We start from the raw sequence: 26,766 nt of genomic DNA on the forward strand, positions 1-26,766 counted from the left end.
TTACAGTACATACATTAAAAAATATTTAACATGTCTTCATCGAGCAGCAGACAGGTTACTTCTTCATCAAGGGTGTCCACCCCACCCCCGCCCTACTCCTCTGGAAGGGATTCTCACAACCCGGGAACCCCCGTTGCCGAAAACTGGTGCTACACACATGTTTGTTGAATTGTTAATTTTATATTTAAATACTATGAAAAATTGACACAGGTATGTTTTAAGAAAGTTTTGGGTAATTCAAAGCAATTTACTGAGCTAATTTATTATGTAAATCAGGAAATTAAAAAGGTAGCTTAGCTAATTATACAAGTTAGTCAAAAGATTGTCTTAAGACTTTGTAGTTTTATTTTAGAAATTGCGTATATTAAAGGTTAAAACGTTTTAATTAATTGTAACATTGTTCATAAAAGTTTTTCAAAATGAAAAAACGTAAACGTAAAGTAAGTTTATTATTTTATGTAATTTAAAGACATAAGTACTTTCATATAAAGTAAGCAAGCTAAAGATGTTTTTTTATTTAACCTAACTTATTATAGTTCAAAGTAATTAATATGATCTACGGTGTTAAAACATTTCAAAAATACATTTTAATTGTTTTTAGTTATTTGATTAAATTAAATCTGGTTTAAAGGCTTGCTTCAAATTTGATACTAGAAATAATAAAAAACTAAATTTCTATTGTAGTAAATTTGTTTTTTATTTTCTAAAATAATAGTCAAAATGGTTTTCATCTAATTATTTTATTTAAAGTTGTTCCTAGAACTTGTTACTTAATCTACATTTTAGATATATAAAAGTTAAACGTATGCATCTAAAGAGTATTTTTTGTACTGTTTAAAAGTTTATGAAGTGTAATAAAAAGATTTGAAACATTTCAATTTTATTGTATTTTTCTTAAAGAAGCCCTAATGTTGTTACAAAGTTCAAATTATTTATTTATGTTTATGTTTGCATTATAATTTCAGGTAAAAGTTGTGAAGTTTTCTTACATGTGGACAATAAACAACTTCAGTTTTTGCAAAGAAGAAATGGGTGAAGTGCTGAAAAGTTCTACTTTTTCTACTGATGGAAATGATAAAATGAAATGGTTTGTTGATAGATTTTTTTTAAATTTAAAGTAATAGTTAAGGCCACTCAAAAGCTAAAAAATATAGTATAGTATGGTATTAATGGTTTAGAGTTGCAGGAAAGATTTTCATAAATAATTATGAATAGTTAAGTTTTTTGTTGTAAGACTTTGGTTAGTCTTGTTCTATAGTTCGACTTTATATCCTGTACTGAAAATTAAGCTAAACTGTTTTTGTAAGAATAAAAGCTATAAAGAACTTACTTTGCAATTATTACCTAAAGACAATACTATGAAACAAAGAACTTCTAATTTTTAAATGTTTTTAATTTTTTTATACTGTTTATATTTTCCAAAGTTTTTACTAAAGCTTTTACTTTTTACAAAAAAGTTGTTAGTTTTAAGTTTATTAAAACTCACAGTTAAGTCCTAAGATGGAAAACTTCTAACAAAAACAAAAAATCAATTGCAAACATTTTCAGGTGCCTGAGAGTGAACCCGAAAGGTTTAGACGAGGAATCAAAAGAGTATTTGTCCTTATACCTGCTTCTTGTAAGTTGCCACAAAAACGAAGTGAGAGCAAAGTTCAAGTTTTCCATTCTCAACAGTAAACGGGAAGAAACCAAAGCAATGGGTAAGTGTAGTAATGGCAAAAAGTATTAAATTTATCTCTGTACAGTATTTCGAGTAAGTTATTTTTCAAGTATCTAAACTTTTATACCATCTGTATTTTTTAGTTATTTACTCTTGCTGTAGCCTACTGAAAACTGATTAAGTTGTTCTTTATATTGTAATAAATCCTTTAAAAAATTTACAGCAGATTAATTTTAGCCATTAGTAATATTAGTTTTACTGAAAAATTTGACTATGCAATTAGAAATTAACTTTGTTAAAATCAAATTATTAAAAGTATTTTTTTAAATCAACAAAAAATGTCCTATATTAAAAGAAAAAGTTTTCAAGTTGATCTAAAGGTTTTTAAACAGAATTAAATACTAAAGGCTTGTTTAAGTATACTATTTTTAACCTGATTTCAAAATCTAAAGAAAAAATTAAAACTTTTTATTTGCTCTAGTACATTCATATTAGTAAACATTAGATTATTTTCATGTTAAGTATCCAAATAAATCAATTTTTACTTTATTTAGAGCAATTTAATTACATTTAGTTTGTATTGTATAGCTTTATACGTTTTGTAATACTGAGTAATTATGTTGATATACATCTTTTAGAATATTTCCATTTATGTAATGGTTTTATGTTTTGCTTGAAAAGTTTTATTTGTGGTTTTTGCATGTGGTTGATTGAACACTACTTTTTTAGAAAGTGTGAACCGTTTGTCTGCTTTTTCTAAGTACATCAATTCATACTAGTATTTCTTAAAATTCTATTGTCATTGTATAAATCTCAAAACTTTGGTTTTTATAATTTTACAATAAGATAAACAAGACACACAATTTCAATAAAACTAAATATATTTCGAGCAATTCTCATCAGTAGAGTACAAAGCTAACAAGTAATAAGATTTATGCTGATGAGAATTGCTCGAAATATACTTAGTTTTATTGAAATTGTGTGTCTTGTATATCTTATTGTATAATTACTGGTCACTTACGTTCCAATATTTTATAATTTTATTAAAACTTTTCAGCAATTTTATTTTAGTTTTCAAATAGAGTCAATCTGTGAAAGCATATATTTATCCAAGTTCTTAAGTTAAAATATTAAGAAACTCCAAAAAAAAAAGTTGTGATAATATATGTTTAATTTTTTATTAAATGCTTCTTGCTGTGTAACGTGGATAATAAAAACTTTTGATACAAATAAAATTTTTGTTGAATTTAGTTATTTAATGTTAACAAATAATAAGTTATAAGTACTTTTATAAGTACTTTTCAAGTTGTAAAATCTAGTGAATCTCTATAATAGACACGTTTTCGAAATATTTTTTATTTACAAACATTACTTTTTAGTTCGAATATATAAATCTCTAAATTTATTATCTTCTCAATTATATATCTATCTTTTGTATAATTTGTAAAACTAATTTAATAAGGAAATGTTTCAAAAAAGTAATTAATGCTTATCTTTTACTTACTATTACAAAGTTAGTTCTATTAAAATTTCTATTTTTTATATTTAAATTGTCATTAAAAATATCTTTCAAATCCTGTTTGAGTAGTTAAATTGGTTAAAAAATAGGTTAGAAAGGTCACAATGCTAATGAAATTTAAAATGAAATCTTTTTTTTTTTGATAAAGTAATCGTTTTTAACATACACTAAGATAAAATGTTGTTTTAGATTGTAAGATTTTGAAACACTTTGAAGTGTATGAGTTATTTTTTCTTAATTTTGAAAATAGAAATTCCACTAAATTGTTATTACTAGTTTGACAATTAAATAGTTTGGATAGCCTTTTGATTGATTTCAAAGAGTCAAATGGTAAAAAAAAAACTTAAAAATTACATAATTGATATTCAAACAGTATTTAAGTTGGTAGTTATGTAAAACAAAATTGCATTTGTCATCAATTTTTTATTTATCATTTCAATTAAATTTACATGGTCAAACTGTGATCTCACATAACAGAATTGCGTAACAAATGCTTTTAAAGATTTTATGTGTGACAAAATTGCAGTTATTTATAAACATAACTTTCTTAGTTTTATTAAAAGAAAACAAAAGTCCTAATAGGTAAATGGGTGCACGACTATTCAAGTTTTGACAATTGAAATTCTTACTAATCAAATAAAAAAGAACATTCAAGGGGAAACAACTTTAAAAGTTTCACATATTTTGTAGAAAAAAAAAGAAGGTCTAAGTAATACCTACAAGCACTTTTATTAATTTTTCAAAGTTATAATAATTTTTTGATATACGGCTAAAATAAGTTTTAAAATGTAGTGAATTTGATTAAGTAAATAAAATCCTTTTATGAATGTTTTTTAATAAATTTAACTTTTTTTCATCATAATCTTGTTAGTTAGTTAGACCTACAACGCTCTTTTTTATTTATCTTAAATATGTTAATTTTTGAATTGTGACCCTTTAAACATTTTGATAAGAATTTGAGAGCATTATGAATACGTATGAAATAAATATTATATAATAAATGTGAAAACCGTTTTTTTTTTAATTCTACATATTTTGCTTTTTTATACCAAAATTTTAACCAGAAATGCTCAGTTTTACATAGTCTGAATCAGATTTCATTAGTGTTTGTATTAAACTTATTTTTTATACAGAATCGCAAAGAGCATACAGGTTCGTGCAAGGCAAGGACTGGGGCTTCAAAAAGTTCATAAGGAGAGATTTCCTCATGGACGAAACAAACGGGTTGTTGCCAGAAGACAAGCTGACACTCTTCTGCGAGGTTAGAACTTGTAAATCAACATCATTTGTTTTCTACTGAAAGGTTTTAGAAAATATTTAAACTTGGATAATGTTTTTTTCAGTTTTAATGTTATAAACATTTACTTAATTAAGTGTATGCTTGTTTACAGCTACGGTACTATAATTTGAATATTTTATTTTAATCTGCGTTTTATAAGTAGTTAATGTTTCTATTAATTGTTTAAACTTTAAAAATTGCTGATAATTTTTAAATAGTGATCTTTAGAAAGATTACAATTATTTTGAAATTTACTTATAATTCAGAAGTTATGTAAGTTAAGCTCCACAATGAGTTTTGAAATTTAAAAATTCTGCTAAAATATACTACTTTTAAAAAGTACAAGTCAAATAAAAAATCTATGAATTGAAGATTTATAAAATTAAAATATTATATTTTAGTCGAGTCTGTTTACTATTAAAATTAAATAAAAACCTAACGCAAAGTATATATTTAAACATTTCTGTGTTTGGTTCGCTCGCTTGAAATTTATGTTTGATTATTTTAAGTTTTTGCAGATTAAAAACTCGTACTTTCATATTGATTTGTTAAAACAGCATATGCTGCTTCTTGTTCTTGTTAAAAAATAGTTTTAAGTTAACGTTGTTGTTTTGAGACGTTTTATGAACAATTCCGTCATACTTTCCTTGTTTAATTTTCTTTTAATACCACTAATTGTTGTAAGAATTGAGTTTTGCCTAATTAGTTTGCTGAGAGAGTGAGCAAAATCAACTTTTTGGTAAAGTTTGAAAGTTTCACTATTGATTTGCTGAATGTTGTTGTCATCCAGTTACGCATATGTCATGATAATTACAGTACTCTTGAAACTTGTTGTTTTTTAATAAACAATAACAAAAAAAGTTTAAAACTAGACAACTGCAAAAAGTCAGTTTATCAACAAACAAATTTTCAAGTTTTTAGTTGAATTTTAAATTTATTGTGAGTACTCCATAAAAATATGAAAATGCCAGTCCGATATGTTTAAAAGCTTTCGTGAATAAGAAACACAATCGAACGATTTAACTATTGTTTTTTTTTTTGTGTTTTCTGAATTTTCTCTTGTGGTTACTAATTTATCCGACATAATGAAAAAATATTCTTTTACAATGTTGAAATATTAAAGTACAAAAACAAAACCTTGGTTTTGTTACTTTTTGTATTGAGCTTAAAAGTTATTTTTTTAATATATTTACCAAAAAACATAACATTTCTTTTGGCGAAAGTGTTATAAGTATTAAGAAATGCTTTATTTATGTATTTTAATTTTTGTTTATTTTTTTTTTGAATAATTTTTTATAGCTTGTTGTGATTTAAACCATTGAAAATTTTATGTTGAACTTTTAGAATTTTGATATATTTTTAGTTTTGTTCATAATTTACTTAAAAAATAATATATTTATTATTATTCTTATATATCTTTATCGTTTACTGAAGATACGTTTTGAAAAACTTTCTTTGAACAGTCTACATATTTTTAATCGTTTAAATTTTTATTTTTGCTTTAAAAAAACTGTACAATAAAAAGTAAATAAAAAGATATGAAAAACCAATAAAAGCAACCGTAATGTTAAGATTTTTTTGTAAACTTCAATTTGTTTTTCAATTTTCAGTAGTGCAAAATCAACTTAAATCTTAACAGAGGAAGCTTTAGAACTGGTCAATAAATTAACTAAAAAAGTTCTTAAAAGAACAACTTAAATCTCAGGTGTCGGTGGTTTAAGATAATTTTTTTATAATATGTTTTTTATCAAAAATAGCAAATGCTTATAAAAGCATGAAAACATACTGTCAAACAAAAAAAAAATTCTGTTAAAGCTTTTGTTTAATGCAATATTTTTAATAAAGTACGACTGTGTAGAATTTTTTTTTTCAAGTGTCGTTGGTATTAAAATTAGATTAATAAAAAAGTAACCAAACTGTTATAGGTAGAACTAGATAACTTAAAATAGACTAAAAGTTTTGCTGTTAAGAATTCTTTGAAAAAAAAAAATTGCGTTTATTTTTAGTAGTCCACAAGAAACACTGATCGTACCGTAGAAACCTTAAAACTTATCCAAAATAAATAAAGTAAAAAATTCTTTAAAAAATAATGTAATTCTATGGTCTCAGTGGTGCAGGACTTAAAATTTAATGCAAAATTAAGCAAACATGCTGATTAGAATAAAGTCTGAACTCTTTTTTACTTTTCAGTAGACCATAAGACACACAGATAGTGGAAAGCTTTAAATTTTATATAAAAAATATAATTGATATAATAATAGTACAAAAAAATAATTTTTGTATATAATAAAAAATAAACTTAATTTGTATTCAGGTGTTGGTAGTTCAAAACAAATTTTATACAAACTAATTTTATTAATTTTTTACTAAAAAAATATCATGTGTCATACGACTGTCATACGACTGTGTAGAATTTATCTTATTTTTTTCAAGTGTTGGTGGTATTAAAATTTGATTTAAATAACCAAACTGTTATAAGTAGAACTAGATAACTTGAAATAAACTAAAAGTTTTGCTGTTAAAAATGTTTGGAAAAAAAATCGCGTTTATTTTCAGTAGTCCACAAGAAACACTGATCGTACCGTAGAAACCTTGAAACTTATCCAAAATAAATCAATAAAAAAATCTTTAAAAAAATAATGTAATTCCATGGTGTCAGTGGTGCAGGACTTAAGATTTAATGCAAAATTAAGCAAACATGCTGATTAGAATAAAGTCTGAACTCTTTTTTACTTTTCAGTAGACCATAAGACACACAAATCGTGGAAAGCTTTAAATTTTATATGAAAATTAAAGTTACAAAGTTTTTAATTCTTACGTATCGGTATCGGCAGGACAAGTTATCTTAATTCAATTTCTTTTATCAATAAACTTAGCAAACGCTTACAAAAGCTTGAAAACAAATAAACAGACTCTAAGCTTACCAATGAACTCAATTATTTTATTGTTTATCTTCAATATTTTTGCCAGGTGTCGGTGGTGCAGGACAGCTTTTATATTATTTTTTTATTAAAAAAACATCATGTGCTTATGAAAGCTTGAAAACCCCCGTCATACGAAATGCAACCGAACAATCCTTTCAAAATCATTACAGCATTTCAAATTGGTACTAAAAGTGTTAATATTAATGTTGCCAGGTGTCGGTGGTGCAGGACAGCGTGAACATCAGCGGCCAGTCGAACAACGTGCAGCTGAAGGTGCCGGAGTGCAAGCTGAGCGAGGACTTCTCGTCTCTGCTGCGGCAGGAGGAGTTCACCGACATCACGTTCATCGTGGACGGGCAGCAGTTCAACGCGCACAAGGCGATAGTTGCCGGTTGGTTGGGTTGAGTATAGTTTTAATAAAGAATTAATATAATCGATAGAAAAGCTACTTTACAAAGTTTATTATAGAATTAGAATGAACTATAGAATTAATAGAAACAATAAATTTACAAAATTTGTTCTTTACCATAAGTTCAACGCGCACAAGGCAGTAGTTACTGGTTGGTTGGAATTATATAATTAATAACTAATAGAGAATTAATATAGTTGATAGAAAAATTACTTAACAAAGTTTATTATTTTAATGTGGTTTGTTTGCCTTGTTAATTTTTTAAAAATGGGTTGTTAGTATTGCGCAATAACCTTTTAAAAATGTAAGCTATTGTGATGTTTAATTGATTACATCGTTGCTGGTTAGTTGGCTTGATTATAGAATTTTAAAAATGTGCGATTGTAAGCTTCTGTGTCATTCTATATATATATATATATATATATATATACATATCATTACAGATTTTTGATAACACTCCAATTATAGCTGACGAATTTTCTTACCTTATTTACTCCCGAAATAAAATCAGCCTTGCAGAGTCTGCAAAATTAAAAAGTACTCACAAAAGGAGATCATATAGATAAAATATATTACAAGCATTATAATTGTATCAAACTAATTTAGACTATAATACTATGAACGTAAACTTAATTCGTTGATTTTTGATAAAACTAATAAGATAATCTAAGAAAATTGACTTCAAATATGTATTTATAAAAATTGCTAATAATTTAAAGTTTATTTTAAACATCTATACTTTTAATTTCATCTTTATCTACAAGTTTTATGGTGTTCTGTTTGAATTTAAAAAAGTTATGAAGAAAATTTTGTCAAATTTTAAGTTTTATGGTACTCTTTATCAGTAATTCAAAAAAATCAATTTTAAATAGTACTTATAGTTGTGAAATTTTTAGTCACAGCAGAAGCTCTGTGTTTAAGACTTTAATTTAATTTTTAAATATTAGTTAAAATACTGAAAAAAAAAATAAAGCAATACAGAACTAAAAATGACACGCATATTTTTAAATACGATAAATGAACTTATCGTAATACAAGACAACAGTTTAACAAGGTGTTGTGATGTCATAATGCTTTAATTTGGCATGAAATGAAGTTGTTTACAAGTGTCTAGTTGTTAAATTGTACAAAGTTTAATTTACATTTATCAATGCATCGTATACTTTCATATATGTCCATGAAAGCTATAAACAACAGCATATAAAAGTATGATGCGATTTTTAACTTGTTGTTTTGTGTAAAAGTTGTTGCCGTATTTGTGTTTGTCTGTTGAAGTAAAACAAAAATTAAAAAGAAAATGTTATGCTACATGAATAGTAACCTTCAATACGTATGAGCCTATGAGATGACAACAGTTTGAATATGATTCTAAATTACAACTTAAAACTTTACTAATTTAAGAGTATGTAACTTTTCAATACACTTTTGTTTATAAGTATTTACTTCTACAATTTTTATTAGCTTTGATAAATACAAAATTTATAGTTTTCAAAAAAAATGCTATACTCTATTTTTGTATTTATAAATAGATATTTTAATAGGTATTTCTCGTAGATAATTATTTGAAGAATTGATATTTTTGAAACAGTCAAAAAAATTAAAAGAGAACAACATGGTAAAAAGACATAATTTATTTTTTGATTTTAACTTTCCGTCCAAACCTCATGAAAAATACTAGTAAATAATAACATTACTAGAAGGGTTGGCAGCTTTTTATGGACAACGGCCAGATTAATTGAAAAAAGTTTTTGCGGGCCACGTTGAAAGGAAAATAAAAATCATGGGCCATAGTTTTAAAAGTAAAATAAATATAAGTACAAATGTTTAGTAAAATATGCAAAAGGTCAATTTTTAAATTTTGTCATAAAAACTTGCTTCTTCAGAATTATTTGGTTTTTAGCAAAAAAGCAAGTTACGAGCAAAAAACTTTTTGTTGGCAGACTAAGTTTGTCGACTCCCAACATATACCTTTGTATTTTATTGCATGTAATTGCGTTTTTTACATTTAATAATCAGCTAAAGAAGTCCACTAAACAATTTTACCTCAAATTTTAATAGTTTTTATGATGCTATAACAAAACAATATATTGAAGAAACAAAACTATAGTACAAATCAAATATTCGATACTATGAAATATTGTTATATCCTTAAAAAAATTCCTAGCTTATAATAGTTTAGATATAAACTTATAGTTTAAATTTCAGACTGAACTTTTATAAAACCCTTAGAAAAAACTTTGTACTATATTGTGTTTAATTTTTTAAGATTAATTAAGCTATTAACTTTAATATGTGTTTTAAATTGTAGTCAATATTTTAATTAGGTTTATGGCAGGTTTCATAAATTGTTTTATTTTATTATATCTTAAATATACGTTTTTACTGCGAATTTTAGCCTAACAAAAAATAGCTGTGTATAATTTTTACAAACTAAAGAAATTATTGACTTCACATAATCAATATCAATAATCCACATATGTATTTAACAAAAAAAAGCTTTTTATCGTCTTTTGTTTAATACATATGGGAAGTTTAATTGTGTCTTGTTAATAATTTATCTAGCTTGTTATACAGTTAGATTTATTTAAGACTGTCATCAAACTGTCAGTAAATTTAACAGTTGTAAATTAAATTAAAACTATCGTTACACTGTATTTAAGCGTAAAAAGCTGCACTTAAAACATTTGCATTTATTTTTTAAGACTTTTAAAATTAAATTTTAAGATGAAATTAATTACTAATATTAAAAAAAAAGATATGAATAATAAAGTTGTTGCTGTTTTTAATTAGCATTAAGTTTACTTTGATCACAAGTTTAGTGTTTTATTCTTAAAGTAATTTGTTTTTAACTTGATAACTACAAAACTAATTTTGAAAGTTTTAAGAGTAATTGTGTATTAGAGTAAGTTTAGTTTAAAATGAAAATATTTATAAATGAAAATATGAATGTATAGAAATAAAGTTTAAGGTAAATAAAAAAGACAACCTAGCAGGTGTATATATACAACATGTTAGTTTAGTACTACTTTTATCAATCTTAAATAAAGTTTTTGTTAGCTTTTACTTAAATCCTAATAATTGTATTTTTTATGGAACTATATTTGAAATTTCAAAGTTACTGTATGTTTTCATCGTATTTATATGTATATAGAGAGATTTGGAAAAACTTTAAACCCATGATATCTATTAAAACAACTATACTTTTTATCATTACTGACAACCGTAAAATATCCTCTATGTAAACTTTTGTTTGTTAAACACATCTACGAAATTACACCTTCATAACCTTTATAGACTTGTTATTTTGTACACTCCTTAATGTTATAACTTTGCATTGTTTCATGAAATAAATGCTTTACAGCTTAGGCTTTTGTAAAAGTAGTGTTAAAATATTAAAAACAAATGGAAGATTTAAAGATAAATATTATCAAACCACTTCAATAAACTGGATCAATTAACGAAATATTTGAAATTTTTATTTTTCTGCTTAAAGCAGTAATATCAAAGGTTAATTGGCTTGTAATGAAGGTAGTGCTTACTTGAAGTCAAATATTTATTCACATAATATTTTGTGCTTTTCTGTTTTACTTCCCCTGTGAAATTAGAAGGAAACCAGTGGTTTAAATTATTGTTTACACGTTATACAGCGCTGAATAACAAAACCCATTGTTCAAGGTATTGTTATATATAGAAAAAAAAATCAGGAAAAACTTGAAATTGTAACAGTTCCTGTTTCGCGAACGTTTTCAATTTGAATTGTTTCAATACCTATAAGAGCTTTAAGTTTTTTTCCGTAGTTTTAAAGAATAAGTTTTCGATTACAAACTTATCAATAAAATAAATGTCCTTTTTTATCGATGTTGTTATTATGAAAGTAATTGTATCACTATTTTCTAGATCAAGTAACAAATGTTGTCAATAATAGATTTTGTGTAAGTTTAGTTGTTAAAGTCTTATTCTTGAACTAATTCAAATTTATAAATCGTACAACATGAAAATTATACTTAACTGTAAAATTTTAAGATTATAATAAATAAACTTTTGAATTATAGGAAGTGTAATAACGTTAACTTAAAGTTTACTTATGAATAATAAGGTCAACACATATGTTGTGATATATTTATATGTTTATACAGCTACGATAAAAGATCATAAAACTTTATTGTTAAGTTAAATTTTCTTTTTTTTAAACAGTTGACATTATGAATTATATAGACGTGACAAAAATTAAAATTTAAAACGTTTATTGATTTAGGACTTGGATGATTTTTATAAATATTACAATTTTTTATTCCTGAGTTTTTTTCATGACTACTGGAATAAAAATAAAGCTATATAAATTTACTATATTTAAAAATTTTTTTACTACAAAAGTATGATTTTTTTGTTAAATTTTTAAAAACAAGTTTCACATAAGTATTTAGAATATTTTCACAAAAATAATATAATTGTTATATAAAGCTGATGTTAAATACGTTGTTGCTCACTTATGACTTAGCCTTTTTGAGCTTAGTTGACCAATGGATTTAAAATATAAGTCTTGAGTATTTTAAACAGACAAACAGATTCGGTATATACTTGAAACCATAAACAACTTGGGATTTGATATAAAACTCATACAAAATACTTAAAAATAAAACATTTGATTGAGAATTTTGTTTTTGTTGCTATGCATAACGTGGTCACTGCCAATGCAGCAATAAATGTTGTTTTTATTTTTTGATAACTAGTGTTTTTTTGTTTGTACAAATAATTCTAAGCAAATATTTTTATTTACTTTGGTAAAGTTTAGTACATAGTCTGATAGAAAATAGCTAAAAAATAATTTTGATTCAATAATTTTTTTTTAAACAACAAGGTTGTCACTTAACCTAGAAACCTGAAAAAACCAGGAATTTGACAAATTAGGCAAAAAAAAATCTGGAAAAACCTGGAATTTTAACAATTTTCACATGTTCAGTAGTAAAATTTCGATTTGACTCAAAAAATTTATCATATTAGTATAAAATTTTTGTCATCATCAATTTTTTTTATTAAAAAACTTTTTTAAAGTAGCTTTACAGTATCTTTTCAATGTTTTTATACTATTTAACACAGTTTCTTACATTAAACTTAACTTTAAACTAAAAATAAACCCTAAAATGTGTACTTTTAAAATCTGGAAGAAATTTGGAAAACCTGGAAAATTTTTTCAAAAAACGAGTGGCAACCCTGAAACAAGTAATGTGTATTTCTTGTATTTACAGTATTTGAATAAAATAATTCAATTGTAATTTGTTGCATTTAATTAAAAAGCTTAATACATTATAAAAGTATATGTTGTATGAAACTAGTTAAGAGTTTTAAACAATTTTCGAGTAAAAGTCATAGGTAAGTTTATAAACAAATTAACTCAAAAACTCCAAAAAAACTTTCTTTAAGTTCACTTTTCAAAAAAAAATATTGAGTGAAAATTAGATAGGTGCTTGTTGAACATTTGTTTGCTTGAAAGTTTATCACTGTAATTCTCTTAGGTTTTTTTGATATAATATATTAAAAAGACTAACGTTCACTTGTTGTGGATAATTTTAAGAACGTTTCAGAGTAAACGTCTTAAATAAATGTAATTTAAAATATTCAAAGGCATGCCTTTGATAGTTTTATTTGTATAATAGTTGAGTGTTGAAAACAAACATTAAGTCGATTTTTTATATTACTAAATATTTAAAAAAATGCATAACTTTATGACTAAACTTCTAACTCAAGTTTTATCCATTGTTATTTTTTCGTAGAAACTAAATGCTATTTCTAGTATTTGTAACTTAATTTTTTTCTGGCTGTACTTAACTGAGAAACCAAAGTTTTTCTGATAAATTTTTAAGTAGGCTGAGATTGAAATCAAATTTGAAAAATTTTTAGCAATTTAACTTAATATATGTACATAACAATTAGCGTAGGTAGATGTATGTGATTAACTTATTGAGCAAATAAATTTTGAAGTAGTCTCAAAATAAAATAATTTATGTTTGTTTCTGCTTAAAAACGAATTTTGTTTTGTAAACTTTAGTTCAAACAGCTTTAATCACGTTTGATTTTGAATTTAATTTCAAATCAAATATTTTAACGTGCTAACTTCTATAAGTGTTCGTAGATCTTGATAGTTTTCAAGAATATTTTGTTATGTTTATATATTTTTTTCAGTTGTATGAATTATTATAGTATTTAAATTATAGGTTTTTCTTAATACTATTTTCAAAGGTAAATAAATGTAAGAATCATCAAACTAAATGACATAACTGAATTGTTTTCAATTAATTAATTGTTTAATTCTTACAATTAGAAATATTTTTAGTTGATAAGCCATGTTTTAATTAAATTGAATTTAGCTACTTTTATTAGCATTTTAGTTACTTTTTTTTTTTAAACTTGTATTTATACTGTTCATAGACTAAAATATTTTTTTTATAAATTTATAATAATAATTATAGATATAAAAAGTAAAAAACAAAAATATTTAAGTTAAAATTCAAACTAACTCTAAAAGATGTTACAAACAAACTGACTCGGCTTAAATATGAATAAATTACAATTTAAAAATTGTTGCATTCATTTTTTGTTTTGTTTTGCATATATCTTATTAAAGTATACACTGTACATCTATTTTAAAAACAATGTACATATATTTACTACCTTCATAAATTTAAATTTTATTCACAACAACTTGATTTTATGTACTTGTAATTTTTATGCACTAGTTAAGCAATTAAAAAAACAAAAATTGTTAAAATAACCTTTCCTTCTTAAAAGTTATAAGTAAATATATCTTATATGCAATTTAAAATGCAAGCTGACTTAGTTTGTTTCAATCATAAAGTGTAGTTTTACTTTAGCTCAAAGCAAATAAACAAGTGCTCTATAAATAAAGTTTTATGGTTATGTTGAGTGTTAACGCACAGTGTAGAATTTAAAATTCGTAAATCAGATTGAACCGCAAAAAGCATTCTACGTCATAATGGTATTTTAATACTTTTTGTTCCGAACGACAACTCGTGAGTTAAATATCATGGGTATGAAAACAAGTTTTTGTGTTTTACTAAATTGTGTCAAGTTTAAAAAATATTTTTAAATTTTCTATTTTTAAATAATTTTTTTTATTTGTAAGTAGAATAGTTAAAACAAGCAAGTTACGTACATTCGGTTTAGAATTTATTACAAATAATTTAACCTAAATTTATATGATAGTCTGTTGTTTACGAACTATAGCTAAATATATGTTCATTTTCAAGTATAAAGTTCTTTAATTCTAATTGAAAATTAAGATAAATCAGTTTGTTTTAGATCAACTTTTTAAGTAAAATAATATATAAGCTAATATAAAATCGGATGGTTATATGCCAATTTAATTTTTTGTTAGATGTGGTTTATTCAGAAGTTTATATCTTATATTCAAAATGACTCAGTTAATTTTTTACGATATGTTAATTAAATGTATTTTTATTTGGAAATTAACGAGAATGTTTTAAAGTTTTATTTTTTATTTAAAGTTAACTTTAATTATGCAGTATTTTATGCATTAGGTCGCTTATGTCAATAAGTAATTATTCTAAACTTTTTAGTACACCGTTAATTATACTAGCCAGACTGCAAAAAATTTCAATAAAAAAACATTTAGTGGTTTTTATTTTAGTTTTGTTAAGAAAACTTTTTAAGAGCGTACATACAAGGTTTTATTTAAAGTTTAACTTGAAATTTTACTCGCAAAAGTAAACAAAAATTTTCAAGTTTTCTAGAGTTCTGAGTACTTCAAAACTTAAGATTTGTTTAATAGTTTTGTAAATATTTGAAGTAGTTTACCGATAAATGTACTGAAACAAAAATTATTTATCGTCTTTGAAACTGTTCATGAGCTCAAGTTAATTACTTTTATTTTTGACAAATTGTTTGATTTTTTTGATATTATGAAAGAAAAAAGATGATTAAGAATGTTTCCGTTAAGCTAAACAAAACATTTGTTTGTTTTTTTAGTTAGATCTTGAGTTAAACAAAACAAAAGTGTTTAGTTTCGTTAAACAAAGTGATCTCTTTATTTGTATTATTTTTAGGTTTTAATTTACATATACAAAAACTTCTTTAATATGGCTGCACACTTTTCAATGTTTTATTTGTTGCAATAAAACTTTTGAAATTACACGTAGTATTAAATTGATAAAAAAAAGTTGAATAAAAAGTTTTGTTTCTACCAGGTTTCAATAAATTTTTCCATTTTTCAAAATTCACTTTCACTTCCTTGTAGATAAATTCTTTTTTGTTTTATACTTATACAAAATTAAAAAAATTGTATGTGAAATGTGCATATTATATATTGTTATATTAATATACTAGTTTAAGCAACAATGTGCACCTTAACAGCGACAAAAAAAACTTATTGTTGAATTAATTTCAATGTAGTCCAAACATTATAGATAAAGATTAATATAAATAAAACATTTATTTTCAAACCAAAACGAGGAATCGATGTTCAGGTTTGCTGAACAAACTGCTCCGTGGTAACCACATACAAATAACAATTGTTACTACTTAACACTTTTCCTAGTTGTTATATTGATGAGTTGCATTTTTATTTATGCAAAATTATCAAAACTAGATAAGATAATTTATGCGTTATAACAGCGAGGTACTCAGAACTTAAATTGAAGTTTAACGAACAAAATCCTTTATGTCAACTAAATTCAAACAAGTGTTTTTGCTTCTCAAAATAAAATCCCAGTTGTTGCATTGATGATTTACGTTTCAAATTGTACTATACAAAAATAAACAAATTTTGTAACAGTTCTTATTAAAAATAGTTTTAAAACCTTCACTAAGCCAAAAATCAATAAAAACGATAAAAATTAAAAACATTGAAAAATAAACGATACAAATTTCAAACAGCCAGATCGCCGGTGTTCAGGGCCATGTTCAAGCACGGCATGATGGAGAGCGAGACGAACCAGATAAAGGTGCCGGACGTGACCTCTGACGTGTTCAGGCAGCTGCTCAACTTCATCTACACGGGCAAGTGCGAGGACATACAGGAGCACGCCGACACGCTCCTCGCCGCCGCCGATAAAGTTTGTTTTCACTTTTAATTTTAAATAAGAAAATAATGGTAGATGTGAAATTTATTATTTGTATTAGTCTTTCTGAGTTATTTTAAAAATGTTTAATTGCTCGCCGCTGCTGATAAATTTTGTTTTGTTAGATTTGTTTAATTTTAATTATGAAATTAATAATATAAGACTAAGTTTATGAATAGTTTATTTTGAACTATCTATTTTGAAGATGTTTAATTGCTAGAAGTTCTTGTTACAGTTGCAATTAGTTAAATAAGTTTTTAAAAGTGTTATGTATTATTAACCAAAAATATCTTAAATATGTTTTTACTATTTATAACAACAAAAAAGTATGCTCTTCAACTATTTCTTTCAAATAACAGTTACTTAAAACTTCAAAACTTTATTTATAGCTATTTTATAGGATAGATTATATTTATTTTTTCGTAATTTATATAAGCGAAATTTCCAGCAGAAGTTTAATCAGGTAATAATTTTAAAATAGTTGTTTCTTCTTGAAAAGTTCAAGTCGTAATTTTGTTATATTACCATAATAATTTCAAAACTGTTCTGTTTACAATCGATCTTATAATTACAAGTACAGTTGAAGCGTTAAAAATGTTTAGTTTACAAACTTATACTAATCTAAATTATACTAAAATTATAAATGTAGCTTATGAATTTTAGGTCTATACCATTTGAATAAAAAAGCTTTAAATTTTACTCCCAATATATGCGTATAGTATGTTATTATTAGTTTATTAAGGAGCAATAGAAAGCACGATACTATTTATATGTTTACATTTTACATTTGCGTTTAAACAAAATTCTTATTAATTGTTGTTTATAAAAGCCAAGGACTGTGCTTTCGAACAAGTTAAAGTTATAAGCTTTTTTTTATTAGTCTTTACTTAAATCAATGACGCCCCAAAAGGTTAAAAGCGAGCCTCTCAGTCAATTTAGTAGTTATCAGTTAGTTTTATTAGCTAAAATTTGCTGTTCAACTCAATTTAATCTCACTTAAAACACCACTTTACTGCTTGAACCTCGTTAGAGAAAGCTTAAGCTCATGTTAAGCTTAGCCGTTTTAAACTGGCAACGATAAATAAGTAGTTTGTTGTTACTTTTTTTAATCATTTATGTTTTATTTATTAGAAAATACTGAAATAATATTTTGTAATGTATTTAACCGACACTTTAAATTATAGTTCTCTAAAATCAAACATTTTTAGCTTAATCTTTTACAGTATTAAGTTATGTCATTCAGGCTTTAAAGCATATATATCTCATTAAAATTATTCAGAATTTGAATAAATCCTGTTATGTTACTATTACTCGTGCCAATTAAAAAAAAAGTTAACTTACCGGCGCTTTAAATATGAATTATTTTGTGCTTTTTGTTTTTTTTGAACCAAGTTTTATATTAATTGGAAAAGAATTATATATAATTAAAAAAAAAAATGTTCTCAGAATCTCAATACATTTTTCACCCTATCTTTGAATTGAATATTTTTCTAATGAAATACCTTGTTTTAATTATTCCTAGCAAAAAACATATACTTATTAAAATTTCAAAGTAAAAGCAATACTGTTAATTCTTATAACTATACTGTTGATTGATTCAAAAATTGTTTTTTAAATATTGCATTTATTTCATTATTTCTATAAGTTTCCTTATAAATGATATGTAAAGATATATTTTACTGCTATTAACTATTATACTAAAAATAACATCATATACAAAATATTGTTAAAATGTCAAATAAAGTCATGTTTATGAAAATTGGCAACGTTGTATATAAAGCTTTTGTTAAATACTATTAGAAACAGTTGTTATCATAGAGCTATAAAAATTAGCATGGAGGCTTTAAAATAAATTAGTTTACTAATCCTCCTTTTATAGGTTATTTAACAGTTCGATTAGAATAAAGTACAAAATTTTGCTAATGAGAGTACTTGATGAAAAAATTCAATGAATAGAAAAAAAACGATTTCAACCCTCTTACTTTTAGCGTATATAAGAACTTATTATTTGTCTATATGTTTAGACTATTGATATTTTTCAGAAACTTTTTGCTTATAATGTTCGTGCCTTACATTTTTAGTTGTAAAATAGTATGAAAATTAATATTAGACTGTTCTATATTTTTTAGACTTAAATACACAAATATACAACTTTTTTATAATAAAGAAATATTTGAAAGATTTAAACTTAGCTTAATCCATAATTTTGTTTTTAGGTCTAACTATTTTTGCCATTTAGTTTAAAAAGCTTGCAGGTTTTAATTTTTGTAGTAAATATGTATATAAGATTTTTTTGTATAGTTGAAATTAATAGTAATAATTATTACTATTAAATAATATAATACCTAAAGTTTTGATGATTTTTTATCCTAATAAATATTTTTTAAATTCTAACTCTTTAATAATAACAAATGATTTAAAAGATAAGATTTATCATTTATTTGAAATAAAGAACAAACTTTCAAGCTGAGTTTTTTAAGTATCTACCAGCTTTTTTTGATTGTATTTTTTTGTTTCTAAAAATATATTTAACTATATAAAAATCATCATGTATAACTTTGAGCAACGCTTTTTGATAATGTCGTAACTCAAAACAATTTAAATACCAACATTTTACATCAAACAGTACGACTACAAGCTTTTTTTTAATTTATGAATTACTAAAAATTTTCGTGTATACTTTCTAGTAATCTTCTAGCTAATTTCAATCCATATATTATGAACGCCTACAAGCTGCGTTTTTTCATAGTTCAAGGTTATTTAAACACCAACATTTCAAACAGTACGACTTTATATTTATGTACAGACCATCATCTCGCAAATCTACGCTCCACGTTTGTTGCATAGTACATAATTTTTCAAGCATAGATAGTTTTACTAAATCGCAATTTTTGTCAACACTTTAAAGTTGTTCGTTTCAAACAGTACGACTTTATATTTATGTACAGGCCATCATCTTGCAAATCTACGCTCCACGTTTGTTGCATAGTACATAATTTTTCAAGCATAGATAGTTTTACTAAATCGCAATTTTTGTCAGCACTTTAAAGTTGTTCGTTTCAAACAGTACGAGCTGCTGCGGCTGAAGGTGATGTGCGAGGAGTGCCTGAGCTGGAACCTGACCACCGACAACGCCGCCGACATCATCGTCCTCAGCGACCTCTACTCCGCCTCCATGCTCAAACAAATCGCCCTCGATTTCATAAAAAGGTCAGTTATATATTTATTCTTTCAAAAATTTATTTTGCAAACTAAGTTTCGGTCAAAGACCTCGTCAGTGCTTAATTTTTTTCAAAAATTCATTTTGCAAGCTAAGTTATGGTTGAGTTAAGGTGAGTTATGATTGAATAGTTTTTGATAACGTGGTTTCTTGAAAATGGCATTACTAGCTTTGGTTTTGTTAGTTTCGAGATCAAGGGTGTTAACGGCGTGCACCAGTGCACACCAGTGTGCACACAAACTATTTTACTGTCCACAGAAAGTTTAGTAGGGTGGAAAAAATTTTTCAAAATGAAGTTTTTTGTTGACTTTTTCTTTTGCTATTATAAAATGTGATCATTTTCTAAATGAAAACCAACTTTGCATAGTTAGGTAGGTAATTTAAGAATTATGGCTCATATTTAAGTTATTTTTACTTTGGTCTTTGTTTATGATCAGACACTATAAATATTGGTTTACAAAACCTCTAGATTAAGTTATTTACGTAAGCAAAAAATATACTTGATTTTTTTAAGGTTTTCAATCTAAGTAAAGCCAAAAGTTCAGCAAAATGTAAAATCGAACTGGGTAATAATATTTTCCATTGTTTTAGAAAAAGTGTTTTCTTATCATTAAGATTAAAATCATCTATGATCTAGAAAAAGTTTAGTAAGTATTCAAAATACAAGTTTAATGCAATTTCTTCAAAAACCAGTAAAAACAACACTAGGCTTGTTTGAGTTTTACAAATGTCATTTGATGACCACTTAATTATATAGTGTAAATTGAACTCCCATTTTGTATGTAGTAAAAATATATAGGTTTTTAATCAAGTTGTTTTCGTGTAACAATATAGTTACAATAACCTTTAATAAAATAATGCATAATAGTTGTACTCCCTTCTTAAATTGTGTAGATAAAAATTCATGATGTACACAGTTATTGAAAATTTGCTCAAATTTTTTTTTTCTCTTAAATATTCTTCAATTTATTCTTTAACCAAGTTAATTTATTTCTTTTACGTTGATAGCCGTTGTATTAACAAATTTGCTGTGCTTTTAATGAAACTTAAAAAAAGAAAAACATTCAAGTTTGTAAAACCTATTTGTGTAAACTTAGTGAGCTTTTATTTATGAAAGCAGTTTTTCATACACCACAATTTTAAACTGAAGTTTAAAACTTTAACAGCTCTTTTTTTTTTGCTTTTGAAAAGTAAATCTCCGTTAACCATCTTTAAAAATGCGTTAGTTTAAATTTTACATTTAAGTATAACTTCTTTTTTTTTACTGTAATCTCTAAGTTTTGTTCTGTCTTTTATTTTAAAATTAAAATTTATAATAAATTTGTTGTTAATGGATCAGATAAAAATCTTATCTTTGAATAGACAAAGGTTTATCTTAAAATTGGTGTTTTTAAACTAAAAGCTGTTGAAAGAATATTTAAAAGTCGAACGGTAACGAGTTTTAACAGTTTTCATAAAAGTTTGCACTCAACTCAGTTTTATCTTTATTTATAAAACTTACTTGAACAAGTGTTATAAACGTTATTCAAGCACAAAATATTCTTTAAAAAAACTAATTGTAAAACATAGTTTCATTTAGCGTAACAGCTTATAATAATTAGTTTTTATAAATAAAAGTGTAAACTAAGATTTGATATTAAGTTGGAATTAAAACGTAAGCATTTGAAGTATAAATTTTACATAAAGTTGTAAATTCAGATGTCAGTGAACTTATTTTATTTCCGAAAATTTCAAGGTAACTTATAGAAAAATATATGTTTAAAATATAATTTATGTTCAGCTAGTCATAATTTATGTAACTAATTTTACATTATCAAACATAATAAGTGCTTTTAATCACTACAGTCAGCCATTAAAAACAGCTACAGATTTGTTTTTCTTGTCCACTTATTCAGTAATTATATTTCCTCAAAGTTACTTAAAACTTTCCAACTTAATATACACTCTTGTATGACTTAATGTATATTTAATGTGAAATGCTGTAAGTACTCGGTTGTGAAATAATAGTTAGGCATGTTCAAAATCATGTGAAAGCTTTTGTTTTAACAGAAATATCATTGTTTCTACGCTCCATACTTTTTATTGAGTTCTTAAAGTTTTGTTTAGCACACTAGCTCCTCAAATTTAATTATGAATTTCAACTATTTCGTGTATAAGTAGTTCGTAAGTTGTATTTGTTGCAGAGTATAGTTTATTAAGTATAACTATATTAATAGTTTTTCTGTTAGTTCTAGTTTCTCTTACAAACATTAAGTATGCCAAGTTTGATTGTTTTATGTTATATAAACATTATAAGCTCAAATGAATATTTAGATTTGTAGTGTTATTCAGTATACCATTTTTAAAAGGTTAATTTACGGTGTTAAATTTTGTTAAAGTTTTTTTTTAATAGTGCTTAACTTATAAATCTAAGTTGGTTAATAAAAGTTTGACTTAAATTTAAATTGTGTTATTACTCATTGAATAAAAAAAAAACTTTGTCTGTAATTTATAAATTATTTAAAATTTAATTAAAGTTATAACATTAAAACTGAAAAAGTTTTTTTTTTTAGTATGTAGTCATATAATTTTCAAGTACTGTCGTTTTAGCACAGGATAAGAATTAATGTACTAACTTTTTTTCATTTTAAATAAGAAAGAAGTTTTGCAAATAATTTTTAAGGTTAAATGAATTTTTTAATTGTTAGAAAAACTGATTAAAAACTACGTGTTGTTTCACAACAAAGCTAGTCTTATTACAGAAAAAGTTTTTATTAGTACTTTATAAAAGAATTTATCTAAATATATTTCATCAACACGTTGAACATATTTAAAAACTTTTGTTTCTCTTGATATATTGCTTCAATGATCAAAATACCTTTTTATTTTGATTAATTTACACTAAGCTTTACAACTGAAAAGTAAATCACTTTGTGTTTTTTGAAGTTTTTTCAGTGTAAATGCTTTTTAAAACAAATTACACAGGAGATCTCCTGTATACTGTATATAAAAACATTTTAAGCATCTTTGATGTATACAACGTCATAGCTGTTTTTATTTAAATCTTTTTGTTTTAGTTAAATTAAACCAGGAAATCAATCAGTAAACTTCTAGGTTCAAACATTTTTGACTTCAAAAAAAAAAGTTTTCAAATCAAATAGCGCATAAAACAGCAAATAGGCTTATTTATTTGCTCTGATTTATAATAATTTGGTGTTTTTATTTTTGTTTAAAAACAGTGCAAAATGTTCATCGGCGGTAAATAGTGTCACGTTAAATTTTCATGAGACCTTGTTTAAGGTTAAAACAAAAAATGTTGTAATTCACAATACGACTTAAAACAAAACAAGTTTCTCTAGTTATGGTTGGAACATGCAAGTAGAACTTGTTTTATTTCGTTGCGTCTTTTTACGTAGCTTGAAGTGGGTTTTTGTAAGTTTCTGATTTCTATCACCAGTGTGGTGAAATTAAGTAAAGTAACAAAACTCGTTTTATTAAAGTCTTAGTTATTTATGGAAAATCTAGTTTTACATAAGCTCAACTTTCGTAATAGCCTAAATTTTTTATTTTCTGTTTATGAATTAAATATCAATACTGCGCTAGGTTCTTAAATAATCTTTCGCCAAATTTTCACTACTTTATTTTAATATCTATTTTAAATAATAAAACTGGTTTTTTCCTGTATTATTTTTCTAGCATTTTTAATCTACGAAAAAGTTACGTATCAAGCAAATCAAGATAAAAATATTTTATTAGAGACTGTCAATTATCCATACGAGTAAACATTTTTAAGCAAATAGAAAGCGCCTATTTATCATAAAAAATTCAAATAATTATTTTAGTTTTTAGAAAAATTATATAACACTTGTTTCATTATAGGTAAACAACCTAGTATTCAGGTTTTTGTTCTAGTTTTGATTTAGAGTTGTAAAAAAGGACATGATATACAAATCAAAGTTTATGAGTGTATTAAATAATCGTTAACAAAAAAAAATTATGAATTAAATTGAAAAGTGTACAGTACTTTAAAGTTTAAGCATATTATCATTTGATTTTAAAGTTTTGCTTTTTCTTAACAATAAATATGTACATTTTGTCTCTAAGATTAATCATATAAAAAACCTAGCTTAGTCTCGCTTATAAAACACATAATTAAATTAATTTTTATCGTAAAATTAATCTGATTTTTTGATATAATAATTTATTAAAATTTTATCGAAAGTGTTTTGAAAACAAGCACAATGTAGTTAAAGTTGACATTCGAACACAAACAGATCTAATATGTTTCAGTGGTATACTAGTTTGCGAATTATATAATAAAAACATATTTTAACGACTTTGATTTTTAATTAAGTTTGAGTTGAAATCTTTCATAATAGAAAAAAACGTCTAGTTGTTTTCTGTTTGTAAATAATCATATAAAATAGAAATTAAACTTTAAAATTTTGTAATTAAAAATTTGATAAGTTTTAAACTGGTGTAAACACAAAATTTTTTTAATTAAATTTGCAATTAGTTAGTTTCTTTTCAAAGCCACCACAAGTGCAGTTTATTATAATTTCAAGTTTTTTTAAAAAACTGTGACACTCACAGAACTTTCTTATAATATTTACCAAGCTACTCAAAAAAATTTAGTGAATATACTTAGTTTATTGTTTTGAAATAAACATATCAAAGTTAATAGATGTTCTAAAGTTCTGTAAATAAGTTTAATTAAGAGTTTTGAAAAGGTTTTTTAACTGTTTAATATGTTTTTAAACTATAAAGTAAGTTCTCATAACTAATGTCAAATTTGTTTTAACTTTGTTGCTAACAGTTTTTTACAACTTAATAACTTGTTTATTGTTTTAAACTAATGTTGTATTTTTTTTTCATTAATTTAATTTATTTCAGTCACCCAATGGAAGTAACATCAACGGATTCATGGAAGGAAATTGTAAAAATTCATCCAAATTTGATAAATGAATGTTTTATGTAAGTTATATAGTAAATAGGTTTATATACTTTTCAAACATAATTCTTTAGTTTAAACTTTTATAACTTTTATATTGTTAAAAGTAAGTTTTTAGCTTTGTTCAATTTTTAAAACAAAGTTAGGCAGTTTAAAAATTTTCTACCTTGCAAATAAAAAACTATGTTTACAGCAAAACAAAACTTCTGTAATTTATTTTCAACACTTTAATTTACTAGTTATAAAAACATCTTTAATCTTTTTAGAATAAAAAACTATAACTATAATATTTTATAAAAACTCAAAATAAAAACTATGGTTTTTCTTTGTCACACCATCATGGTTTTGATAGTAAATAAAGTTCAAAGCTTTTATTTTTCAAAATTGGATTACATTTTCTCAATAAAGCTAACATTATTTGGCAACAATAACATAACAAACTCATAAACTTTAAAAAAAACTTGTATCAATATTATTGCAACTTGTAAAAAACCTTCTTCTTGTATTTTATCGTAGTTCAGTACTTGAACATAGTTTATCAGAATGCCTTAATTGCATAAAGAACTTAAAATTATTTTCAAACTTTGACATTATTTAGCAACAATAACTCAACAAACACTTGAACTTTAAAAAATTTTAGTTTTAATAAAGCTGCATTTTGTTAAAAATTTCTTTGTACTTTATTGGCGTTACGGTTTCAATAAAATGCTTCATTTAATCTGATTTTCAAATCTTAATATTTCGAAGGCAACTAGCGAAAGAGCAGTCCCCACTCCACTTCCAACAGCAATCCGTGTCATCTTCGTCAAACGAGGGCGCCCCTGCGCGGAAAAAATCCAGAATCAGCGTCTCGTCCACCAACCAGTGACGCGCGAATATCGCTATTATTTGAAGTCTAAAAGAAGTTCAGATACGTTGTTTTTAAGAGGGTTATATAGAAAAGTATGATGTATTTTTGTTCACTAGTTTTTTATTTGGTTATATTAACACACCAGTTTTATGGTTGTAAAAGATTCTTATACAAGGGTTGGGTGTTTTACCAAACGTGTTTTGTTGTTTTATTTCTTTTAAAAATCATTTTACTCTTTTATACCCCACTTATTAATTGAATTATACATTGTTGTGTATGATTAATTTGAATTTCGTATCTGTAAAAAATTTAACAACTTTGTTAAATTAATTAGAAAAAAAAAATATTTTTTAGTTTTATATCTGTTTTATTATCGCTTTTTTTTACTGTGTTTATATACCTTTTAAACAAGGTTTATATACAAAAGCTCATTTATTAGACAAATGAAGATAAATTTCACTTTTTACAGTTTAACAAAAGCTATAGTTTTTTTTTCTTGAGAAATACTAAAATGCCGTTAAACATTATCACTAAAATTTTTGTCTATAAATATGTAGTCATTATAAAAAAAAACTACAATAACTTACCTTTTGTAAGTGTTTAGATATTATTTGAAATTTTGTGTAGTTTTTAAAAAGTTTTAATATGGTTTAAACTTTTGTGTTATATAAATATGTTCCAATAGTTTTATTTTCAAACACTATTAAATTTGAATCTTATATCTTCAAATATTTTTGTTTGTATTAATAAGTTAAAAATTTGATTGTAAGAATTTTATAGGAACCATATTTTTTATTAGAGTTTACTTCAAAGTTTCTTGTTTTGTTAGAGAGTAAAAAATTTTCTAAATGTTTTAGCTTTTTTTTTGGACTCTCTATTG

General features: G+C 24.5%; 1 protein-coding gene across 1 annotated transcript; it reads left to right on the forward strand.

Moving 5' to 3' along the window:
• Nucleotides 1-26,529, forward strand: LOC145848276 (speckle-type POZ protein B-like). Its single transcript, XM_082953856.1, has 9 exons — nt 1-159; nt 966-1,087; nt 1,549-1,700; nt 4,313-4,440; nt 7,596-7,773; nt 16,702-16,880; nt 19,954-20,096; nt 24,979-25,059; nt 25,784-26,529. The coding sequence occupies exons 1-9, from the start codon at nt 31-33 to the stop codon at nt 25,902-25,904; spliced, it is 1,233 nt and encodes a 410-aa protein (XP_082809982.1). The 5' UTR covers nt 1-30; the 3' UTR covers nt 25,905-26,529.
• Nucleotides 26,530-26,766: the final 237 nt, after the last annotated feature.

The sequence above is a fragment of the Thalia democratica genome, chromosome 1, assembly GCF_965202585.1.
Source record: "Thalia democratica chromosome 1, ktThaDemo2.hap1.1, whole genome shotgun sequence".
Lineage (NCBI taxonomy): Eukaryota > Metazoa > Chordata > Thaliacea > Salpida > Salpidae > Thalia > Thalia democratica.

Excerpts from the sequence above, each read along its gene's own strand:
- LOC145848276 (XM_082953856.1), top strand. The coding sequence starts at position 31 with ATGTCTTCATCGAGCAGCAGACAGGTTACTTCTTCATCAAGGGTGTCC. Across the intron at positions 160-965 it reads AAAACTGGTGCTACACACAT|GTAAAAGTTGTGAAGTTTTC; the intron begins GTTTGTTGAATT and ends TTATAATTTCAG. Across the intron at positions 1,088-1,548 it reads GGAAATGATAAAATGAAATG|GTGCCTGAGAGTGAACCCGA; the intron begins GTTTGTTGATAG and ends AAACATTTTCAG.